We start from the raw sequence: 20321 nt of genomic DNA, 5'->3' as shown, positions 1-20321 counted from the left end.
ATATTTTGAAATACTTCAAAAAAACCTATTTCGTTCTTTTTGTCCAAATCTTTTATTCTTTTTTCAATCTCCATTATATTTATTTTTAATTTTTAGTTCCAGTGTAGTTAACATACAGTGTTATATTCATTTCAGACGAACAATATAGTGACTCAACAATTCCATACATTACTTAGTGCTCATCATGATACTTTTTTCCAAATATTTTATTTTTATTTATTTATTTAAGTTTATTTATTTTTGAGAGAGAGAGAAAGAGAGAATGAGCAGGGGAGGGTCAGAGAGAGGGGGAGAGAAAAGATCTCAAGCAGGCTCTGCAGTATCAGCACAGAGCCCAACATGGGGCTCAAACCCACAAACCATCAGACTATGACCTGAGCCAAAATCAAGAGTCCAACACTTAACTAAGTGAGCCACCCTAGGCACTCCAGCAAAGATTTTATTTTTAAGTAATCTCTGCACCCAATGTGGGGCTCAAGCTGACCACCCTGAGATTAAGAGGAGCACACTCCACCAACCGAGTCACCCAGGTGCCCCTGACAAAGTGTATTCTTAATCCCCATCACTTATTTCACCCATTCCTTCACCCACCTCCCCTCTGATAACCATCTGTTTGTTCACTATAGCTAAGAGTCTGTTTCTTTGGGGTCCCTGGGTAGCTCAGTCAGTTAAGTGTCCAACTGGCTCAGGTCATGATCTCGTGGTTCGTGGATTTGAGCCCTGCGTCAGGCTCTGTGCTGACAGCTCAGAGCCTGGAGTCTGCTTCAGATTCTGTGTCTCCCTCTCTCTCTGCCCCTCCCCTACTCATGCTCCATTTCTCTCTCTCTCTCTCTGTATATACATATACCACATCTTCTTTATCTCTTCATCTATCAATTGACACTTGGGCTGTTTCCATGATTTGGCTATTTTAAATAAAGTTGCAATAATCACAGTGGTGTATATATCCCTTTGAATTAATGTTTTTGTACTCTTTGGGTAAATATACGATACTGTGATTGCTGGATCATATGGTAGTTCTACTTTTAATTTTTTGAGTAATTTCCATACTGTTTTCCACAGTCTGGTATTTCCATATTCTGATATTTAAAAGTTCTATACGTAATAAAGACCTCCTGACACTGTCATAAAAAAGATTAAGTATTTGGCTATCATACCTGAATGTTAAGCTCTTTGGCAATCTGCCGAAGTTGTTGATACTGAAATAAATTATTGTAAGTTCTTTCAGCAATGTTGTTGAGAGCAGAAATAAATCTTTTTGCTGTTGACCTGTTGCTCATTCCAGAACCGTGCTGGGATCGCTCAAAATCTAGGTTTCCAAATTCATCAGAGTAAGTGCCTAGCATGCTTAATGAGAAGGGAGAAAAACACAGTTACCCAATGTAACATGGCTATGGAAATTTTTGTCCCAATTCATAAGAAGAAAAATATGGAAATGACCATGAAGCTCATGTAGCAAAGATATCAACATGTATTGCTTGAACAGCCACTATGAAATTCACTGTGGTATGAACTATGTGAGGCTAAAAATATTTTTGGACACAGTTACCACTTTTAAGAAACATCTACATTTGAAAAGAGAAAAGCATTAAGAATACAAAGTTGATAGACTATGATATAAATGCCTGGAACATTCTTTTTGATTCATGGAAAAAAAAAAGAAATTCTTTTTTTGTGTGTGTTTTTATTTATTCCAGAGAGACAGAGAGACAGACAGACAGACAGACAGTGTGAGCAAGGTAGGGTCAGAGAGAGAGGAAGACACAGAATCTGAAACAGGCTCCAGGCTCTGAGCTGGCTATCAGCACTGACCCCAACACGGGGCTCCAACCCACGAACCATGAGATCATGACCTGAGCTGAAGTGGGACGCTTAACTGACTGAGCCACCCAGGTGCCCCCCAAAAAAGAAATTCTAAACATACTAAATTTAGGCATTAGAGGACAAAGATATGTTCCCAACTCCTAGTGCAGCACCTGGCAGATGAAAGATATTTAAAAATACTATGGGAATGAACTAGAATGGTTCTGTTGACTTGTAGTAATGATGGTTAGATATGAAAGGATCCACCTATTATTTCCAGTTCTCTGCTGCTTCCTCTTTCACAGCATCATCAAAGAAAGATATATGCATTCTTGATGGTGGATTTTAGCCAGAAGTCTGAAAACACCAGTTAGAGATAAAATTAGCCATCATCTCTAATCCAGCTCTGTGGCTGACTCCCTGCCTGTACAATGGCACACATCTCACAGCAAAGCTCAGAGGCAAAAATGTAATGTAATCAGGAATTGGTTAATCATATATAAATTGGTCACCTGCTAGGCACCAGACTTATAGTGGTGAATAAAAACAGATGTAATTCCTGCCCTCGGGGAGCTCAGAGCAATGAGTTTACAGGGTTACTAAAAACATAGCTTCATTCTGTTCCCTGAATAGATAAGCGCCTATATGAAAGAGAAAGCTGTACAAATAGGAATGGGTCATCCAAATCAGACTATAATAAATGGTAAGAAATGTAATATGATTAATGTAAATATGATAAACAATAACTTATTTCTCAAAAGATACTTGTCAAAAATGCTTTAGACTACTATGTTATTAACAATTAACATCTAACGTATCATATTTAATCATCATATGCTACCTCATTTAGTCTAACAATCCTCTGATTTAGAGACTGTTCTTATTCCCATTTTATAGATGAAGAAGCAAAGTCTAGTAAGGTAAGTGACTTGCCAAAGGTTACACAGCCAATGAATGGAATATCCAGGATTTGAGTCTGAGCTACATGGTTTCAGATGTGAAGACTTATAAATATCTGAGTCACTGTGCTGAAATAGAAAAAACTCAGTGTTTCATCTTTGAAGGTGGCTCTATTCTCCTGTGCTTCCTAGTATATTTTAAAGAAAACTTATGTGAACTGTTGGCCATAAACATTTAGTTTTTATAGTGATGTGCTTTGATAACTATGATGAACTGTATCACAGTTTAGATTTTTCTTATTTTGGTTTCTGCTTCTGGGTTAAAACGTAGTTTTATAGATTCAAGACCACATTAAGTGCAAACATCAAAACTCAAGTGAGGGAAACTCTGAAATGGAAGAGTTAATGAATGAAAGATGAGTCCTAAAGTCAACTTTACTATCAGTGCAGTACATTTACTGAGGGTGTATTGTGTGCTATGTATGGGACTGGTAGTACATGGGTAAAGACAACAGTCTACACTCTAGGAGAGCAGGGACCCTAAAGACAGAAAGCATGGAAAGTATAAAAAAACAGATAATTCACAATCTAGTTAGTCTCAGTGTGTTTAACTGGATCTTGATATCTACCATGGAAATAATAGCAGGTAATTCCAATCACTAGGAATCAACCTATTCTTTTTATCTGAAAATTTTTATAAAAGCCAATAAAACACATTCAGTTCAAGGAAACTGGTAATCTCATGTAGATACTGTTTATAGTTAACAATGAAATCTCTTTTTTCAGGAGTTCAAGAGTAAACTGACAGCCTGAAACTAATTCGGAATTGCCAGCAAGTCAACTTTGAGAAGTAGTAGAAAAAAATACAAAAGTTACACAAGAAATATGGAAGAGTTCCTTCTGGATGGCAAAGTACATGTAAACACTGTCCGACATGGAGATTCAGACATGCAGAACCAATATGGCGTTTTTATTGAAAAGATTTAATATGTAATTTATCTTAAGTGTAATGCTCAGACAGGAGAACAAATCAGACCAGTGGACTAATTGTGGAGAAATACCAGATAGCTGTTTGAGGCAATGTCTGGAGTCTGAGGCCTATGGAAACTAAGTTAGGGTAAAGCCTAAAAAGAGAATGTTACAGGTAAGAGAGGGTAACAAGGTACTTTGGTCCCTGATTTGCTGGATAGACAAAAGTCTATGAAGTAGAAGCACATGTTATTATTCAGTAGAACCAGGCAGCAGTAGGCCTCAAGGGTGAGAGATCATTAAATGGAAAAGGAAACCAGGAGTAGAAGTTAGCCTCACCCCCACAGGTGGAGATTTTAAGAGCAGGATGCTCAGGGGCGCCTGGGTGGCTCAGCTGGTGAAGGACACAACTCTTGGTTTCGGCTCAGGTCATGATCTCGTGGCTTGCAGGATCAAGCCCCACGTCAGGTTTTGCACTGACAGTGTGGAGCCGCTTGGGATTCTTGCTCCCTCTCTCTCTGCTCCCTCTCCCGCTTGTGCACATGTACATGTTCTCTCTCTCAAAACAAATAAAAACAAACTTAAAGAAAAAAAAAGTCTGCTCAGAAAAATTGTAAACAAAGAGGCAACTTTTTATCATTAAATAAGAAGTCCCTACCAGTAGTCCTTGTTCTTAATTGGGAAAAAAGTTAGAATCCAATTTTTTTGGAATTTTGATTAGGTTCAGTGGCTTTGTCTTTGAGTGAAAAAAGGATCTCTGTTAGGGCTATCTTTAGGTTTCTTTCTTTCTTTTTTTTAAAGTATGCCTTACACCCCACATGGTGCTTAAACTCAAGACTCTGAGATTAGGAGTCACATGTTCTACCAACTGAGCCAGCCAGGTGCCCTGCAGGGAGTCTCTAGGCTTCTTATTGGTCTGGTCTGCCAGGAAGCTAGGCCCACCAGGGGTCAGGCAGACAACTGGTGTTTCTGGCCATTCCTTTACTTCACATACTAGTACAATGAATCCCTAGCAGCACATTGTGTGAGACAGTCTAGTAATTCCTACACTATCTAGATGCTTACAAACGGCAACTGGAGGGCCTCCAACACAATGAGGTCAACTGGAGAGGGAATGAAGCCAGCCTGGTAACATTTTCATCTACAAGACCTCTCAAGCCCTAGTACTGGATCATGTAAAAGAGGAAACAGACAGTTCAAGCACTGTATAATATTAAACCAACAGGATATTGACACAAAAGGGAATATGTTAGGAATTGGTTGAAAGGGTTGGTAGTCAGTAAGTGTTAATGATTTTACCCATGATGAGGCTGTCACTTTTGAGTATTCTCAAAATATGTATTTCTTAACTGACTTTATGACTATGTGAATGTATTACACTTTCAAAAAAATTTTAATATAAAGATTGCTTATTTATACAGATGTTTTAAACCAAGAAAATATAGTTTGTTCAGAGGATCCAATGGGTTAAGTAAAAATAATTTTGATTGGCATAATTAAATATTTAATTTGAGATGAAAAGATGACATATTTCATTTAAAACAGTACTTAAGATTTAATCTTACCTATACTTCATAACTTCAACTATATCCTCAGCATCTTCTTTGGTTGCTTCTTCTCTTAATTCCAACCTTGCTCGTGCCTTTGAAAGAAAACAACCATTTTTAAATAATAATAGTAAGTATATTTAACATTGTTTGAGCAGGTAAAGTATGTCTCAGCTTATTTCATTTATTCATTTTACACAAAAATTAATTGGGGGAGGAGGACTGTAATATGAAAAGAATAAAATTATCTGAAAACTTGAGCATGAAAACATGCATTAAAACATTTTTTTAAGTGTTTATTTATTTTTGAGAGATAGAGAGACAGTGTGCAAGCAGGGGAGGGGCAGAGAGAGAAGGAGACACAGAATTTGTAGCAGCTCCAGGCTCTGAGCTGTCAGCACAGAGCCTGAAACGGGGCTCGAACCCATGAACTGCGAGATCATGACCTGAGCCAAAGTCAGATGTTTAACTGACTGGGTCACTCTGGCACCCCAACCACTCATTTAAAATGAGGATTAGGGGTACCTGGGTGGCTCAGTCAGTTAAGCGTCCAACTCTTGATTTCTGCTCAGATCATGATCTCACAGTTTGTGGGTTAGAGTCCCACACTGGGCTCCGTGCTGACAGCACAGGGCCTACTTGGGGTTCTCTCTCTCCCTTTCTCTCTGGCCTTCCCCACCTTCTATCAAAATAAATAAATAAACTTAATAAACTAAATACACTAAATAAAATAGGATTAAGATTTATTTTTATCTAACATGTCTTTCTGAGTTTTCATTTCAGAAAATTTAGTTATGAAATACACTTGTTTTTTTCTTGCCTTTTACTTTCAGGAAATCATGCCACAGATTTGTTCAAACAACACAGAAGGATTAATATGATTTTAAAAGCAAAAAGCCCAAACTCCAGATGTTTTTAACTGCCAGAGTTCTCTTAGCATTCCAAACCTGTGAATAAATGTTACTGCCACTGGAAAAACAGATACTACCCTTAAGGATCTGTCATGTATCAAATCAAAAACTGACACATTCCATGTTCCCATATACTCACGTAGAATCTCAGAATCCTTAACTAACCTAACCACCTGCCACACTCCAGGAGTCTTCAATGTCATTAAAAGGGGGAAAAGAAGCTGCATGATTAGTAACTGGTCCTGTGTGTACAAAGAAGTGGCTTGATTGCTTATGTTACAGATATGACCAAACCTTAAAAAAAGTTATTATATATCCATTTCTAATAGTCTCTTAGTTGGAAGAAAAATCAAGTTAATTATGCAGGAAATTGAGAGAAGTCATACCAACTCTTGACCCCAATTTTAAGTCAAAAAAGTATAAATTTTAAACAAACTTCTGTTAGACGAATCAGAGATTCCAGCTGCCTAGTAGTGATTGGTGAGCTATTTAACCGTTGGCTCTGTTTCCGGAGCTCAAGGTAAAAATCTTGCAGAATCTGAGCAGCTTCTGTGGACAGTCTTGGATAGACGTACTGCCGAGCATAACCAATGTACTTTCTCAACAGCTGGTGGGGGATTAGATCTATTGTTTCTCCAGGAACCACCTGAAGCATGATAAAAAAGATTACAAGGATAGCAAATAAAATCTTTCTGTTAAATAACTTGTTTAGATACATACAAAAGTCTAAAAGACTTTCTAAAGAAGCCAAACACTGTAGTTCCAGCTCTGAGTCTAGGTAACTTAGATGATTTCAAACACTGTTTACATAAACCCTACTACTGTAATATAAAAGGTTTGGGCATGAAAGCCTATATACTACTGCCCTACAATAAGTAACATACTGAACTCTGACATTCAAACAGAACCAAAATGAATGATTAAGGAGGAGAAACATTCATACCTTTAACCTTTCCGATAATGGTTTATCAGACACCACCTCAAGTACAGAAGTATTTGAATCTTGACTATTCATGCGAACTACAGTGGCTCCGCTAACAGTTCTCTGCTTTCCAGCTCTTATTGCAATCACATGTTCAGAGAGTAAGTGATCATGGTCCTCATTTGGGGTGTCTAACAGGATAAAGACCAAATCAAATCTGGACAGCAGGGCACTTCCCATTCTAAGAGGCATGAAAGAGGGAAGAAACAATGATTGGAATCAAAACAGAGAGAAAACCATTTACTCATTTACTATTCAAGTTCCATGTAGAACTTAAAAAAAAATAAAGATTAGGTTAAAGAAACAAGGAATAGCTTTTGGATTCGATATACCCACCAACTTGGGAGACACACCAGGCTACACACCCTTCAACATGTAAACAAGTCATACATGTACCTACCTTTGCTGGTTAATGATAAGGCCCATTCTCACACCATTTCTGTGTTCTATATTACTACCTGATGGTAAGCTACACAATGAAGTTGAATTTTAAAATAAATGATATATGATACACCAAAGGTTATCTAGTTGGGTTGTTTTAATTTTTTGTATATTTTCTTTCACCAAAACATTGAGTCTCTCAAAACATCTATGATCATTTAGAAAAAAATAAAACAAACCACTTTTTCTTAAAAGTCATTAGAATCATCGTAATAAAAATGCTGTGTTCTACTAAGTCATCTTCCCTGATCCTCCCAATCAGATTATCCCTCTATTTGAAACAAGAAAACTGAATTCAGAGTGGTTAAAGAATTTGGCCAACACCCCAAAGCAGGTTTGGGTACCCCTAAAAACCAGAATCTAAAAACCAAGTCCTTGTTCAATAGGATATTTCTGATCTTTCCAAGATAGCACTTTGTCATTTTACAAAGAAAAACTAATAGATTGATGTTTTTTCTTTCTTTTTTTAAGTAGGCTTCACGCTCAGCACGGGGCTTAAACTCATGACCTGAGATCAAGACCTGAGCTGAGATCAAGAGTTGGGCGCTTAACCGACTGAGCCACCCAGGTGTCCCTAGACTGACTTTTTTGGTGGTAGTGGTATAGCATCTCCAAGTGCATCTGTATATTTTGCTATCTACCATCTCTATATTAAAGGTTTACATTATCAAATATTAGGAAATTTGGATTTTTTTCCCTCTAGAATTTAAGCTTCCAATTTTTCAAGGGGCTTTTTTTTGGTCTTTTTCTCACTTCCACAATCCCTTCAATCTATTTTCCCTTTCCAATGCCTTCTGTCCAACCTGTACAGAACAAATTAGAAGAGAAAGCTTACATATATACAAATACAAACTTTGTTTTGGAGAAAAGTGGGATCATACCCCATATATAAGTATGTAATGTGCTCTTTTCAATTAACAGTAAAGCACAGACATGTCCCCCTATCAGCACACACAGAGCTAATTCCATTTTTGTAACTGCTACTCTCCACTGTACAGCCTTGCCATAGTTTAACCACTTCTCTATCAATGGGCATTGTAAGCTGTTTCCAATTTTTGGTTGTAATAAACAATGCCATAATACCTAACCTGTAAATATGTCTCTGTGCACTTATGTGACTATTTCTATGAGAATGATTCCTAAAAGTAGAACTGACTAGAATATATGAAATGTACATTTTTATTTATTTATTTTTTTTACAAATGGTTTATTGTCAAATTGGTTTCCATGAAATGTACATTTAAAACAGTGATAAATAAACATGCCAGTTGTCCTTCAATATGCTAACTTGAATGTGTGAGAACTCATTTCCCCAACCCTTTGCCAATAATGAGTATTAACATATAAAATATTTGCCAATCTGGTAGCTATCAGTGGTACTTCATTGTTTTAATTTGTAGTGCTCAAACATGTTTTTGTTCATTTACTGGAAATTATCATTTCTGTGAACTATATGTCCTCAGTTATCTTTTTCTTATTGATTTATAAGGATTCAATATATTAAAGGTATAAATATCCAAAGAGACTTACTTTAGATTCTCAGAAACTGTTTTGGCTTTATTGTAGTGTCCTCCAACTGGATTTGCAGCAGCGATGATGGAAGTCCTTGCGGGGAGGCTACAAACCATGCCAGCCTTAGCAAGACTAATACTTTGCTGCTCCATAGCTTCCAACAAGGCTTGGTGTTGATTCCCCATCTTATCAAATTCATCTATCCCACAAATACCTACAATCACAGTAAAATAACACAGAAGAAAGCTTTCTTTGGATAAGTTCCAAATCTTACAGGATGGAAACTGTTCCACAATAAGGAAATTATTTGTAATTGTTTCCAGCAGTTAAAAATTATAAAATGTCAAACGGTGGAGAATTTGTGCTTGTCTTAACTAGTATGTAATATTTTCTCATTCAGCATTTTTCTTATAAACTCTCAGTCAAATCCTGAAAAACATCCAATGAGATGGGTTAAATACAGCAAAACTTCTAATTATAAAGTAATAGTTCTAAATTCTTATTGTAAGTCCTCTGAGAGTAAAGGATAACACTCACCTTATTTTCAGTTCCAAGGCATCTCAAAGTATTCTGAACTAAGTAATAGTAATACATTCAGCAAGTACTTACTGTGCACCTATGTATTAGGAAATATGAATGTGGCAGTCAGCATATAACCATATCCCACCCCATAGGGAGCTTGATGTAAAGCTTTAAAACGGGCTGTTAAATAATTGTGATGGTTGATATGAAATGGGAAGTGCAAGGAGTCATCTATACCTATTTGACTTGATTGACCTGATATATAATTGTGTCTATCGCAAAATTCTGAGAATGAACGACATTAAGTACCAGTTTCAATTCTGCACTGTAATCCGTATTTCCAGTTATTTTTTTCTGGCACTCACTCTCAACTCACTGGACAATACAGTGCTATCCAAATACCTCTTGAGCATAATGTAAAGAAATGAGTTGGAAAAGACTTAAAAAAAACTCCGAAAGCCCCAGAATTACTAATTATTTAGACCTGGAATAATGCCTTTTAACCATTGGCTCAATTTAAAAATAGAAGTTGTAATATTAGTAAAAAATTACATGTTGTAAACAGTGGAGAGCTTGGTCTCTTACCTTGATCACCCAGTACAAGGGCACCAGCTTCCAAAGCAAAATCTCCAGAGGAACTATCTTTGGAAAGAGTTACAGTCAAACCAGAGGTGGTTGTGGTATTACCACAAACATACACGCCACGTGGAGCAACACTGCATACTGCCTAAGGAAACAAAAGGTTTAAGAGAATCAGCCAAAGTAAAAGGAAAAAAAACAGTAACTGCTTACAAAGGTCAGCTATATGCCAGGTATTCCTTTTATTTAAGTTTAGTTATTTTTGAGAGACAAAGAGGGAGAGAGGGAGGGAGAGAGAGAGAGAAAGCACGAGCAGGGGAGGGGCAGAGAGAGAAGGAGAGAGAATCCCAAGCAGGCTCTGCACTGTCAGCATAGAACCTGATGCGGGGCTTGATCTCATAAACCATGAGATCATGACCTGAGCAAAAATCAAGGTCAGATGCTTAACTGACTGAGCCACCCAGGCACCCCTGCCACGTATTCTTCTAACAGTTTTACTATACAATCTTCACTACCGCAGTAGTGGGGCAGGAAGGCATTATTAAATCCCCACTGAGTCACGCACAAAGCCCTGCATAGAGTAACTCACAGTGGCTATGAAGGTGTGAGGTGAGGATTCAGTCAAATACAGGCAGTCTGCCTTTGATGTCTGTGGTCATGTGAATACTATACAACTTCATTTTATGCTTCATTTTCAAGTTCACACAGAAAACACATGAGTACCAATTTTAATTTCTAAGGCTTCAGTGCTTCTTTATACATCAGGTAATAAAGTGGCTCAATAATGCTCACCTGGGTAAACAAGCTATGGCAGGTCAGATAAATAACACAAGAATTAAAAGCATTGACCTCCAGAGTCAAGCAGACCTGGGTTTTTTTGTTGTTGTTGTTTTTCGTTTATTTAAAGCAGGCTCTTGCCCAGTATGGAGCCCAAGATGGGGCCTGAACTCACGACCCTGAGATCTAGACCTGAGCTGAGATCAAGAGTCAGATGCTTAACTGACTGAGCCACCCAGGTGCCCTGAGCAGACCTTTTTAAATTTTGGCTCTACCATGTACTGGCTATGCTGCTCTCAGATCTCTCTGAGCCTCAGCTTCCTTGTTTTATTATGTATATCCCTGAGGAATAAATGAGATTGTGTATATAAGGTACTTAAATCTGGTACCTGGCACACAATAAGAGCCCAAAGTAAGGCCACTGTGCATGCTGCGCACTGCACAACCCCAGGAGACAGTACTCACACTACTATGTTGATAATGTACTCTGGACTTGTGCAGTGTCCAACCCAAGTGACCCTATAATATCTAGCTTATAAACAGTAGCTATCATTATTTTTAAAAAATGTTTATTTATTTTGAGAGCATGAGCAGGGAAGGGGCAGAGAGAAGCAGAGAAAGAAAGAGAGAGAGAGAGAGAGAGAGAGAGAGAGAGAGAGAGAGAGAGGGAATCCTAAGCAGGTTCCACACTCAGCACGTAGCCTGATGTGGGGGCTCAATCCCACCACCATTGAGATCATGACCTGAGCCAAAATCAAGAGTTAGATGTTTAACCAACTGAGCCACCCAGGCACTCCTCATTATTTTTATTACTAATCCCTTATTAGTCTGAGAGGATGATGATGACTTACTAAATGGTCAGAGGAAAAGAGGATTAAAAATATAAAGCAAATGATGACTGCATTAGCCTAATTTTTAAAAACTCTGGTTTAGTAGGGCTAGAAGACTTATATTCAAATACCTTCCTCTGTTTACAACATTTAATTTCTACCAATATTACAGCTTCTATTTTTAAATTAAGCCAATGATTTAAAAGGCATTATTCTAGGTCTAAAAACCATGAAAAACTGCCAATCCCATTTCTTAGTATTAATTTTTTTTCAGTACCATTAAATGTATTCTGAAAGCATTATCTGCCAAGATCTATTTCTTAAATAAAAAAGGATTAAGAGGGGGGAAAAAAGGAGTAAGAGAGAAAAATGGAACTTTTATACACCGTAAGCACAATGTATAAAGTGTAAGATTTATTTGTATAGATAACCAGACACTTTGTAAGTTAAACCAGGCTTCTACCTATAATACACTAATTCGTTATATACACGATATAAAAGACAGAAAATAAAGCTGTAACAATGCAGGTCCACATATGGACCTTTTACATGCACAGTCTGGCTCGGTATCCTGTTTTCATTTTTATCGTCAACTGTTCTCCTAAAACTAGGTGCTCTGTGTCTCAGCTGTCAGGTTTGTAGCAAGAACTCAGAACAGAGTTTGTTTGTTTGTTTGTTTTTAAAGTAGGCCCAGTTGGTCCAAAGGAACATAGAAACATAGATGAAATGTCAGTTTAGGAATTAAAACGATGACTGGTTTAACAATCAAACATAGGGAATAAATAAAGATTCTGACGTGAAGGACAGTGGGTTTATAATGCAATGATGACGTCAAAGTGCTTCTCAGTCCTGGCTGCACAGCACAATCACCTGTGCTGGGTAATACACACACAGACACTAGGACCCTAATCCAGACACTCTTCATTCAGTTGGACTAGGCAGGCCCCTGGATTTTCAGAGTTCCAAAGGTGATTCTGATATGTAGCCAAGGTTCGAACCCCTGGACAAAGATGCAGTAGCCACAGGACTACAACTTAGCAAAGAAACCCCTGCTCTGGTCATATTTTTCTACACTGGGGGTGGTGGTGAGGAATGGGGACACATGGGCATTCTCAGAAAGGACACTATGGCTGACTTCGCAGGTGTCACTGCAAGGCAACCACAAGCATTCCAATAAGCAGAGCTATCTAGGGCCATCATAAGCCCTGATGGGGAGAACCAGTAGGCGTCGACTGCCAGAGGCAGAATCTTCTTGGGGACCAACAAGAAGCTTTCACAGAAGGTGCCTTGCTTTAAACTCAGAAGCAGTGAAGATGTATACAGACAGATCTCTTATCTTTATCAGACTGTTCCTAAAACTCAATAAAGTGTTTATGTAGTTGTGTGAAGAGAGAATGCGTGAGGCTGCCTGCTGCTCTTTACTTTCTCCAACTATTCTGTTCATAGGTGAAGTCACACAAAAAAAGACTAGCAAAACTGACACCACAAAAAAAAGGGGGGGGCGGGGGGTTAGAAAATGGTTAACATTTCACAACAGGTGACATCTCCACAGACCAGCATGCCTACACAGCCTGTATGACAGACTGGCTCGATTTGAAAGGATGGCCAGAGAGAAGTGACATCTTACTCACACAAACCCCAATTCATTTATACCATCAGACCAACTATGTCTTCTAGAACATAAGAACTGCATGCTTTGAGAAAACTCACTTGTGAATCAGTCACGTTTTGTAAGGAATACATTAAAATACTAGATGATTGATTTCCTACCTGTAGCATCTGACTCTTTCCCAAGCCTGGATCTCCAACGACAAGAACATGTGGATCTCCTCGAATTGGAATTCTGTTTTTGTCATCTGCGTATTTTTGGCTTCCTCCAAAGAGTGCTAATGCCAAGCCTGCTTTAACAAGCTCAAGTGTGAAAGAAGGGGGGAACCCCCAAAGTAAGAAAAACATAAAGATGACTAGCAAAGAAGGGATGTTCCTCCTTCTATATTTACATTTATTTAAGAATTTTTTTAAAGCATAATTGAACTTTACTTTTTTTCCCTAAGGAAATTAAAATATAAACTTTCATAATATAAATGATTAAAACGCAAAAAGTAGGAGGCACATAAAATTAAAGACGTATCCTTACTGAGTAAAGACCTACCTTGCAAAGCATGAATCTACTCCACAAAACTAGGAAATATTTGTCAGCTTCTGCTTTAACACTTAGCACCCAAAGTCACTTTAAAAGAATCTCATTCCTATTAGCTTATTATTACAAGGAGCTATAGTTTGCCTTTCACATCATTCATTTCTGGGGAATAATGACCTACTAAAATACAAATAACTGGCTAGCAGAAATTAGCTATTTTTTTTTTTGCCAACTTTATGTATTTTTGGGTAGAGATGAAGTAAAATACTTACTTCATGACCAAAAATGACAGGGCAAAGTGAGCTGAAAAACAAAATACAACTTATAAATTCTTATTTACACTTCATCTATCCATTAGAAGATCTACTTTACAATTTGCTTCACTTGCTTTATTTAGCATCAAAAAAAAGACAAATATAAAATTTACATTCCTCAAACAACTCAAGACATTTTATTCTATTAGTATATTTCTTAAAGTTCTTGGATAATCCATAAAGGGAAGAAGAATGCTTTAAAAGCTGTGCCTGTGTAAGGGAGACAGGATACTTGTAAAGCATTTTTAAAAAAAAAAAATTTATTTAACTTACTATTTTTTCAGGAGAGTGTGTGCACAAGGAAGGGAGGGGGAGATGGAGAGGGAGAGAGAGAATCTCAAGCAGGCTCCATGCCCAGCATAGAACCCAATGTGGGTTTGATCTTAGAACTGTGAGATCATGACCTAAGCAAAAATCTAGAGTTGGACGATTAACCAACTGAGCCATCCGGGCACCCCTCAAGGCATTTTAAAGTAACCAAATATACGGGTTGATCTATCTCCAGCCTTTAATATACATCATAATTATGGCCTTCTACTTTAGGATACAGAATTATATTGCATTTCATATGAATAGACATTTGTGTAGCCAAAGCACTGAAAGAAGACTAATGGGTGAATTGAGTAAATAATATTTCAAGATGAGATAAAATTTCATTTTTTTCAGCTTGATTCAAAGAATCAGAATAAATAAGACAAATGTGACTATAAAGAAGTATATTTACATTTATCAATTGTAAAAAGAAAGATCAAGCAAAAAAGGCCAGAGTGGAAGAGATGTAACCAGGAGTAAAGTATGAATCATTATCCCTTTTAATACATGTAAACACAGAAGTTGCCCTGCCACATCCCCTTGGTGCTCACTGTTAAACATCTTCCCACGTAATCACTGCTAGCTTCTGGCCACACCCTGCACCTGTCTGCTGAAGGGCTTTCTCTGGCTGCAGAAGCATCAGAAGCAGGTAGGTTGCACAGGATAAAAGTGCTGGGTTATAGAATATTCCAAGAGTAGCCCCAAATCTAGGCCCTTGGATAGAAAAATACTGAGGCTAGTTCTACATAGTCTAGTATTCCGAGGTCTCAAGAGGATTAAGCCCTGGATGCTTATAGCACGTCTTCATTAAGGCATCATACACTACCATCCTTTCTCTCATTCCCCCATTCCCTTACCAGTATTTCTGGGGATCACCTCCCAAATAAACACTTACCCAAATCATTGCTTCTGAAGGAACCTAAACTAAAACATAACCTTCCACTGTCTTCTGCTTTCATGGTCCTCTACTTGTTACTCTAACAAAGGTGGACAAACTTTTTCTTAAAGGGCCAGAAACTATATCTTTTCAATTTGACTGTCTGGGTCACAACTACTCAACTTGTGTGAAAGTAATATGTAGATGAATGGACAAGGATGTGTTCCAGTAAAACGTTATTTACAAAACCAGGCAGTCTGCCTAATTTGTCAGCATCTACAAGCTTAACAAATGAAAAATTCTGGTTTTTGATGTTGAAATTACAAATTTAGAACTGAAGGGTAAAAATAACCTGTGGGAAGAAAACCGTTCTGTAAGTACAGTGTAAGTATAGCAGAAGGACCACTGTGAACTTTCGTTCTTATTCATAATTGGTAAAGGAACCAACTGGTAAAGGAACCAATTGAAGAGGTGTTTTGATCGTCAACCAGGTTGCTCTTCCCTGTCTGCTTGGCTTGGAGCCCACTTGCCACAGTCACTGATCCATAGACTATACCCCTCCTTCAGCTCAGAGCACCTCCTCTCCCAGGGTGGGTCTGGATGGCTGTCTACTATTCAGAGGAAGTCTCTGAGGGTTTAGGGACAAAGAATCCCTTAAGAACTGTATGCTTTTCTTAGTTGGTTAATTAACATATTAAAGGCAAAAAGAGTCAAATTCTCTTAGTGCCCTAAGCCTAGGTGAAGGAAAATGTCAAAACCTCAGTTCTTTACTACTCTTAGGTGTATCTATTGTTCAGTCTGTCTTGTTTTCTTCTAATTCTTCAAAATTGTCCAAAAAACTGTTTTAAAATAACAGCATGCTGTGTTAATTATGTTAAATACATTATAAAATTTCACTTAATCTTTGGTACAACCTCTGAGACAGGAATTATTATTTCTATTTTACGGTGATAAAAATCAAGGAGATAATAAGCAACATGCTTCCAACCACACCAGAAGTTAAGTGGTTGAAGTAGGATCCTAACTTAGATTTATCTTAAAAAAAAAAAAAAAAAAAATCTCTTAACCACTAAAGCAAAAATGCCTGTACTTTGTTTGTTTCTTCTCTACTGCATGACAAAAACATGGAAATAAAAGAGTATTATGAAATACTTATTGACGTAAGGGACTTCTATGTGATCTCTTTCTTCCTTTTTTAAAAAAGTAAGCACACAACCCCCGCCATACAACTGAAATGACTGGAATTAATAGTCCCATCATCTTCTGTTGAGTAACTAACTTCTTGTGTGAGACAGTAAATTTTCTTTATGGATAAAACTAGAAATCAGCAAACTTTTCTATAGAGGAATAGACAATAAATACCTGTGAGCCATTCTCTGCTGCAGCTACTCAGCTCTGTCACTGCAGCTGGAAAGCAGCCAGACACTACCTAAATGCATGGCTACAGCTGTGTTCCAATACAAGTTTATTTACCGGCAGTGAGATCCGAATTTCAAATAATTGTATGTGTCATGAAATATTCTTTTTTTCAACCATTATAAAACACAGAAACCATTCTTAGCTTATGGGCCATATAAAAATGAGCAGTTAGCTGGATTTGACCTGTGAATTGTAATTTGCAACCGTTTTGACTAGTTTCTTGTTACTTGTAGCCAAGAGCACCTCTATGGTGCATATATATAATAAAACTTCAGATAATCTCATACATACTTGACAATGAGTTTAAATAGGTTTTCTTCAGCTTGAATCTCTTGAATGGCATAAAGGTCTTTAAGTGAAAATTCCATCAATGCTCCATGCTTACACCCATCCTCAGAAGTCTTTGTTTTCTGTCCTTTGCTATTGCTAACAGAATTTGCTTCAATGTACAAAAGGAACATGCATTTGTCATTCTTATTTCGAGAACCTGTAAATTTCAAAGCATGAAGTATAATAATTGGTATTTTCATTTTCTCTACAAAGACTTGAATAGCATATAAAAGAAAGGCACAATAAACTACAAATAAACCTTTATTTTGGAGGAAAAGTTTCACCTATGTAAGAAACAAGGAATTCCCTATACTAGTGGAGATTCAAAAGTACCTTAGAAAGAAAAAAGATGAATGCTAGCAAATTACTGAGGGACAATCAAAATGAGAAGAGTTATACCATACCTTCTTCAGCATTTGAGACTTTGACAACTCCAGTAATAGTCACCGTGTCTCCTGGGACGCAGCTATCCACAAGATCATGAACAAGTTCACACTCTATTGTTCGTGGAATCCGACCAGCTTCTCGCTGATCGTCAGACATCAGCTCCTGGATTCTAAAAAGTTAAAGAATTTTCAGTAAGTATATGTACTGACTTTCAGTTATTTCTTCAACATGTCAACTATTCAGAACCCACAAGGTACTGAGCTAGATAAAGGGCAGAGTAGTAAAAATTAAAAAAAAATTTCAATAATGGATCTAAAATTAATTCAGCTATTTCCAATTAAGAATGGCAGGATGAAGGGCACCTGGTTATCTCAGTCAAGTGTCTGACACTTGATTTCGGCTCAGGTCATGACAAGCTCCACATTGCACTCAGTGCTGCTGGTATGGAGCTTCCTTGGGATTCTCTCTCTCCCTCTCTCTCTCTCAAAATAAATAAATAAACTTAACAAAAGTAATAAAGAATGGCAGGATGAGTATGTACACTTGCCTCTCTCCAAAATGTCCACCAAAATGGCAGTCATTAAATAAGTTTCTGTGTGCAGAAGTTTTTGGGTGTGCAGAGGTATTACCAATAAACAAGAGATCTTGAAATTTTAGAAAATAGCAAGTGGGAAAACACTGATGGATAAAACAACATGAAGTCCAGAATACACACAGGAAAAAGTTACAGGGGTACAAGAGAAGTGGGAGCCAATATTCTCAGCAGAGCCCTTGAGAGCCTTCTAGGTTGTAGTTGGCAGGAATGGAGAGTAGGAGTGGATGGCTGAAACAAAACAGGAAAATCAACTGAAAGCCAAGTCACAGAACAACTGTTCAGAGTTTTTTGGTAGGTGGGTGGATGGGGTAGGGAAAGAATGAGGGCATCCCAGCAAATCAGGCTTTACTGTTTGGCAAAAACTAGAACACTGTGCTAAAGAAATGGATCCATCCACTCTGCGTGGGGAGTTACAGCATCTAGTGAGGGTATCAGAGTTCCAGAATAGAGCCTCCTCATTCTGGCATCTGAGAAGCCCAATTGCAATTCAAAAAACACATTCACATAGTAAATCTGTTAGTTGAAACCCTTACCTTCTTATCCAGGGGGGAAGCCTCATAAGGAGAAACTTCTGTCTACAAAATGGCAAAGGAAAACTATTCTACCTACTCTGAAAAACTTCATTGCTCATCAGATATTTCATCATGAAACAGAAATAATTCAGGAGGAGCATTAGAAACAGACAAAAAGCTGCCTAAGGGTTTTTGAGAAAATCTTACCATCATAAAACAAGAATAAGCAACTATAAAAAGCAACTACTGGAAAACAAGTGTGAGATCAGGAGAATTACAAATATGTCTATATAAATCAAATACTTGTAGGAGAAAAAAACAAAGAAATCTAGAAAAGGAAAGTTAAAAAGAATAAAAGTTAAAAGTCAGGTGAACAATCCAACGGATGTATCTAATAGGGAGATCCAAAGAGAAAACAGATATATAAAAGAGAAAACAGGATGAAGTCACATTTAGATGTACTCTCACGGCTTCAGAACACCATAGACAAAAAGATTTCAAAAGTGGGAAAAGTGCTAAATAACAAAGTTACAGTCCAAACATGCAGCACATTAAAATAGGGGATAATTCAGGGGAGTATAAGGAAAGAGAATTTATTTTGATTTTGATGCTTGGATCATTTCCTTTAAGGGACAGAACACACAAAACAACACATCCTAGTGATATAAATTACATTTCCTTTCCTTGGCATTTGATCACCTTCCTTGCTTCTTTGTTAAACAAAGTTGATCATAAAAATGTAAATGCTCTTGTTTTTGTTAGACACAAACTATAAATTAAACAAAGACAGTTATGATAGGAAAACAGAAGTAAACCTTGACAATGTAAAATTAACATCATAGCTAAGAAGTAAAAGCAAGCACATCGTCTCTAATGTCTATGGTTCACAAAAAGTGGGTGAGTAAAGTGAAGGCAGGCAGGCAGGCATAATAGGATGTTATCTAAATTCTGTGTAAGGTGAGAAATTGTGGGAACTGTGGCCTTCTACACTGATTGAAGTTTTATTTTTGTTTTTTAGAGAGAGCAAGAGCACACAAGCAGGGTATAGGGGCAGAGGGAGAGAGCACAGAGAGAGAGAGAGAGACAGAGAGAGAGAGAGAGAGAATCTTAAGCAGACTCCACACTCAGCATGGAGCCCAATGTGGGGCTCAATCCTACAACCCTGGGATAATGACCTGAGTGGACTCAAATGCTTAATCAACTGAGTCACCCAGGCACTCCTACTGATTGAGTTTTCAAAAATATTTACATTTGTTACTTTTAAACTTTTTTTTTTTTTTTGCCACAGCCATATTTCAGTTTAATTACACAGCATGAAATCAGTAGCTTAGGGCCTCTCATCTGTCTTCTTTTTACCAACTGAATCAATATCCTCCCCTGGAAGTGCAACTTGGCCTCCCAGACCCTGGGAATGACCATCTGGGGGGCTCATTTGATGAAGTCAGTGGCACATGTATTTTCTCATTCCACAGCGCCATCTGGACAGCTTCCACAGTGACTTCATAAAATCTTCTGGGCCAATAGATTTTTATTGGCACATGATGGGAAAGGCTTTAAACCAACCATGGCTTTGAAACCCCAACAGTTGCCAGGCTGGCATTTGTGGTATGTTCCTGGCTTCCCCCCGCCCCTCCAATTCCAGTATAGATAACATACAGTTATA

At 37.7% G+C, this 20321-nt stretch overlaps 1 protein-coding gene across 1 annotated transcript in view; it reads right to left on the bottom strand.

Moving 5' to 3' along the window:
* Positions 1–20321, bottom strand: part of MCM8 (minichromosome maintenance 8 homologous recombination repair factor) — a 47876-nt gene that overhangs the window by 1358 nt on the left and 26197 nt on the right. Inside the window, exons 10-19 of the mRNA XM_077749119.1 lie at positions 17569–17720; positions 17126–17321; positions 14185–14215; positions 13543–13683; positions 10172–10313; positions 9083–9278; positions 7073–7292; positions 6566–6775; positions 5237–5313; positions 1158–1347 (exon numbers count right to left, since the gene is read on the bottom strand). Coding sequence (XP_077605245.1) covers positions 1158–1347; positions 5237–5313; positions 6566–6775; positions 7073–7292; positions 9083–9278; positions 10172–10313; positions 13543–13683; positions 14185–14215; positions 17126–17321; positions 17569–17720 — 1555 coding nt within the window. The remainder of the gene's footprint in view (positions 1–1157; positions 1348–5236; positions 5314–6565; positions 6776–7072; positions 7293–9082; positions 9279–10171; positions 10314–13542; positions 13684–14184; positions 14216–17125; positions 17322–17568; positions 17721–20321) is intronic.

This window comes from Crocuta crocuta, unplaced genomic scaffold (assembly GCF_008692635.1).
Source record: "Crocuta crocuta isolate KB4526 unplaced genomic scaffold, BGI_CrCroc_1.0 scaffold407, whole genome shotgun sequence".
Classification (NCBI taxonomy): Eukaryota; Metazoa; Chordata; class Mammalia; order Carnivora; family Hyaenidae; genus Crocuta; species Crocuta crocuta.
This window is presented reverse-complemented; position numbering and strand designations above follow the sequence as displayed.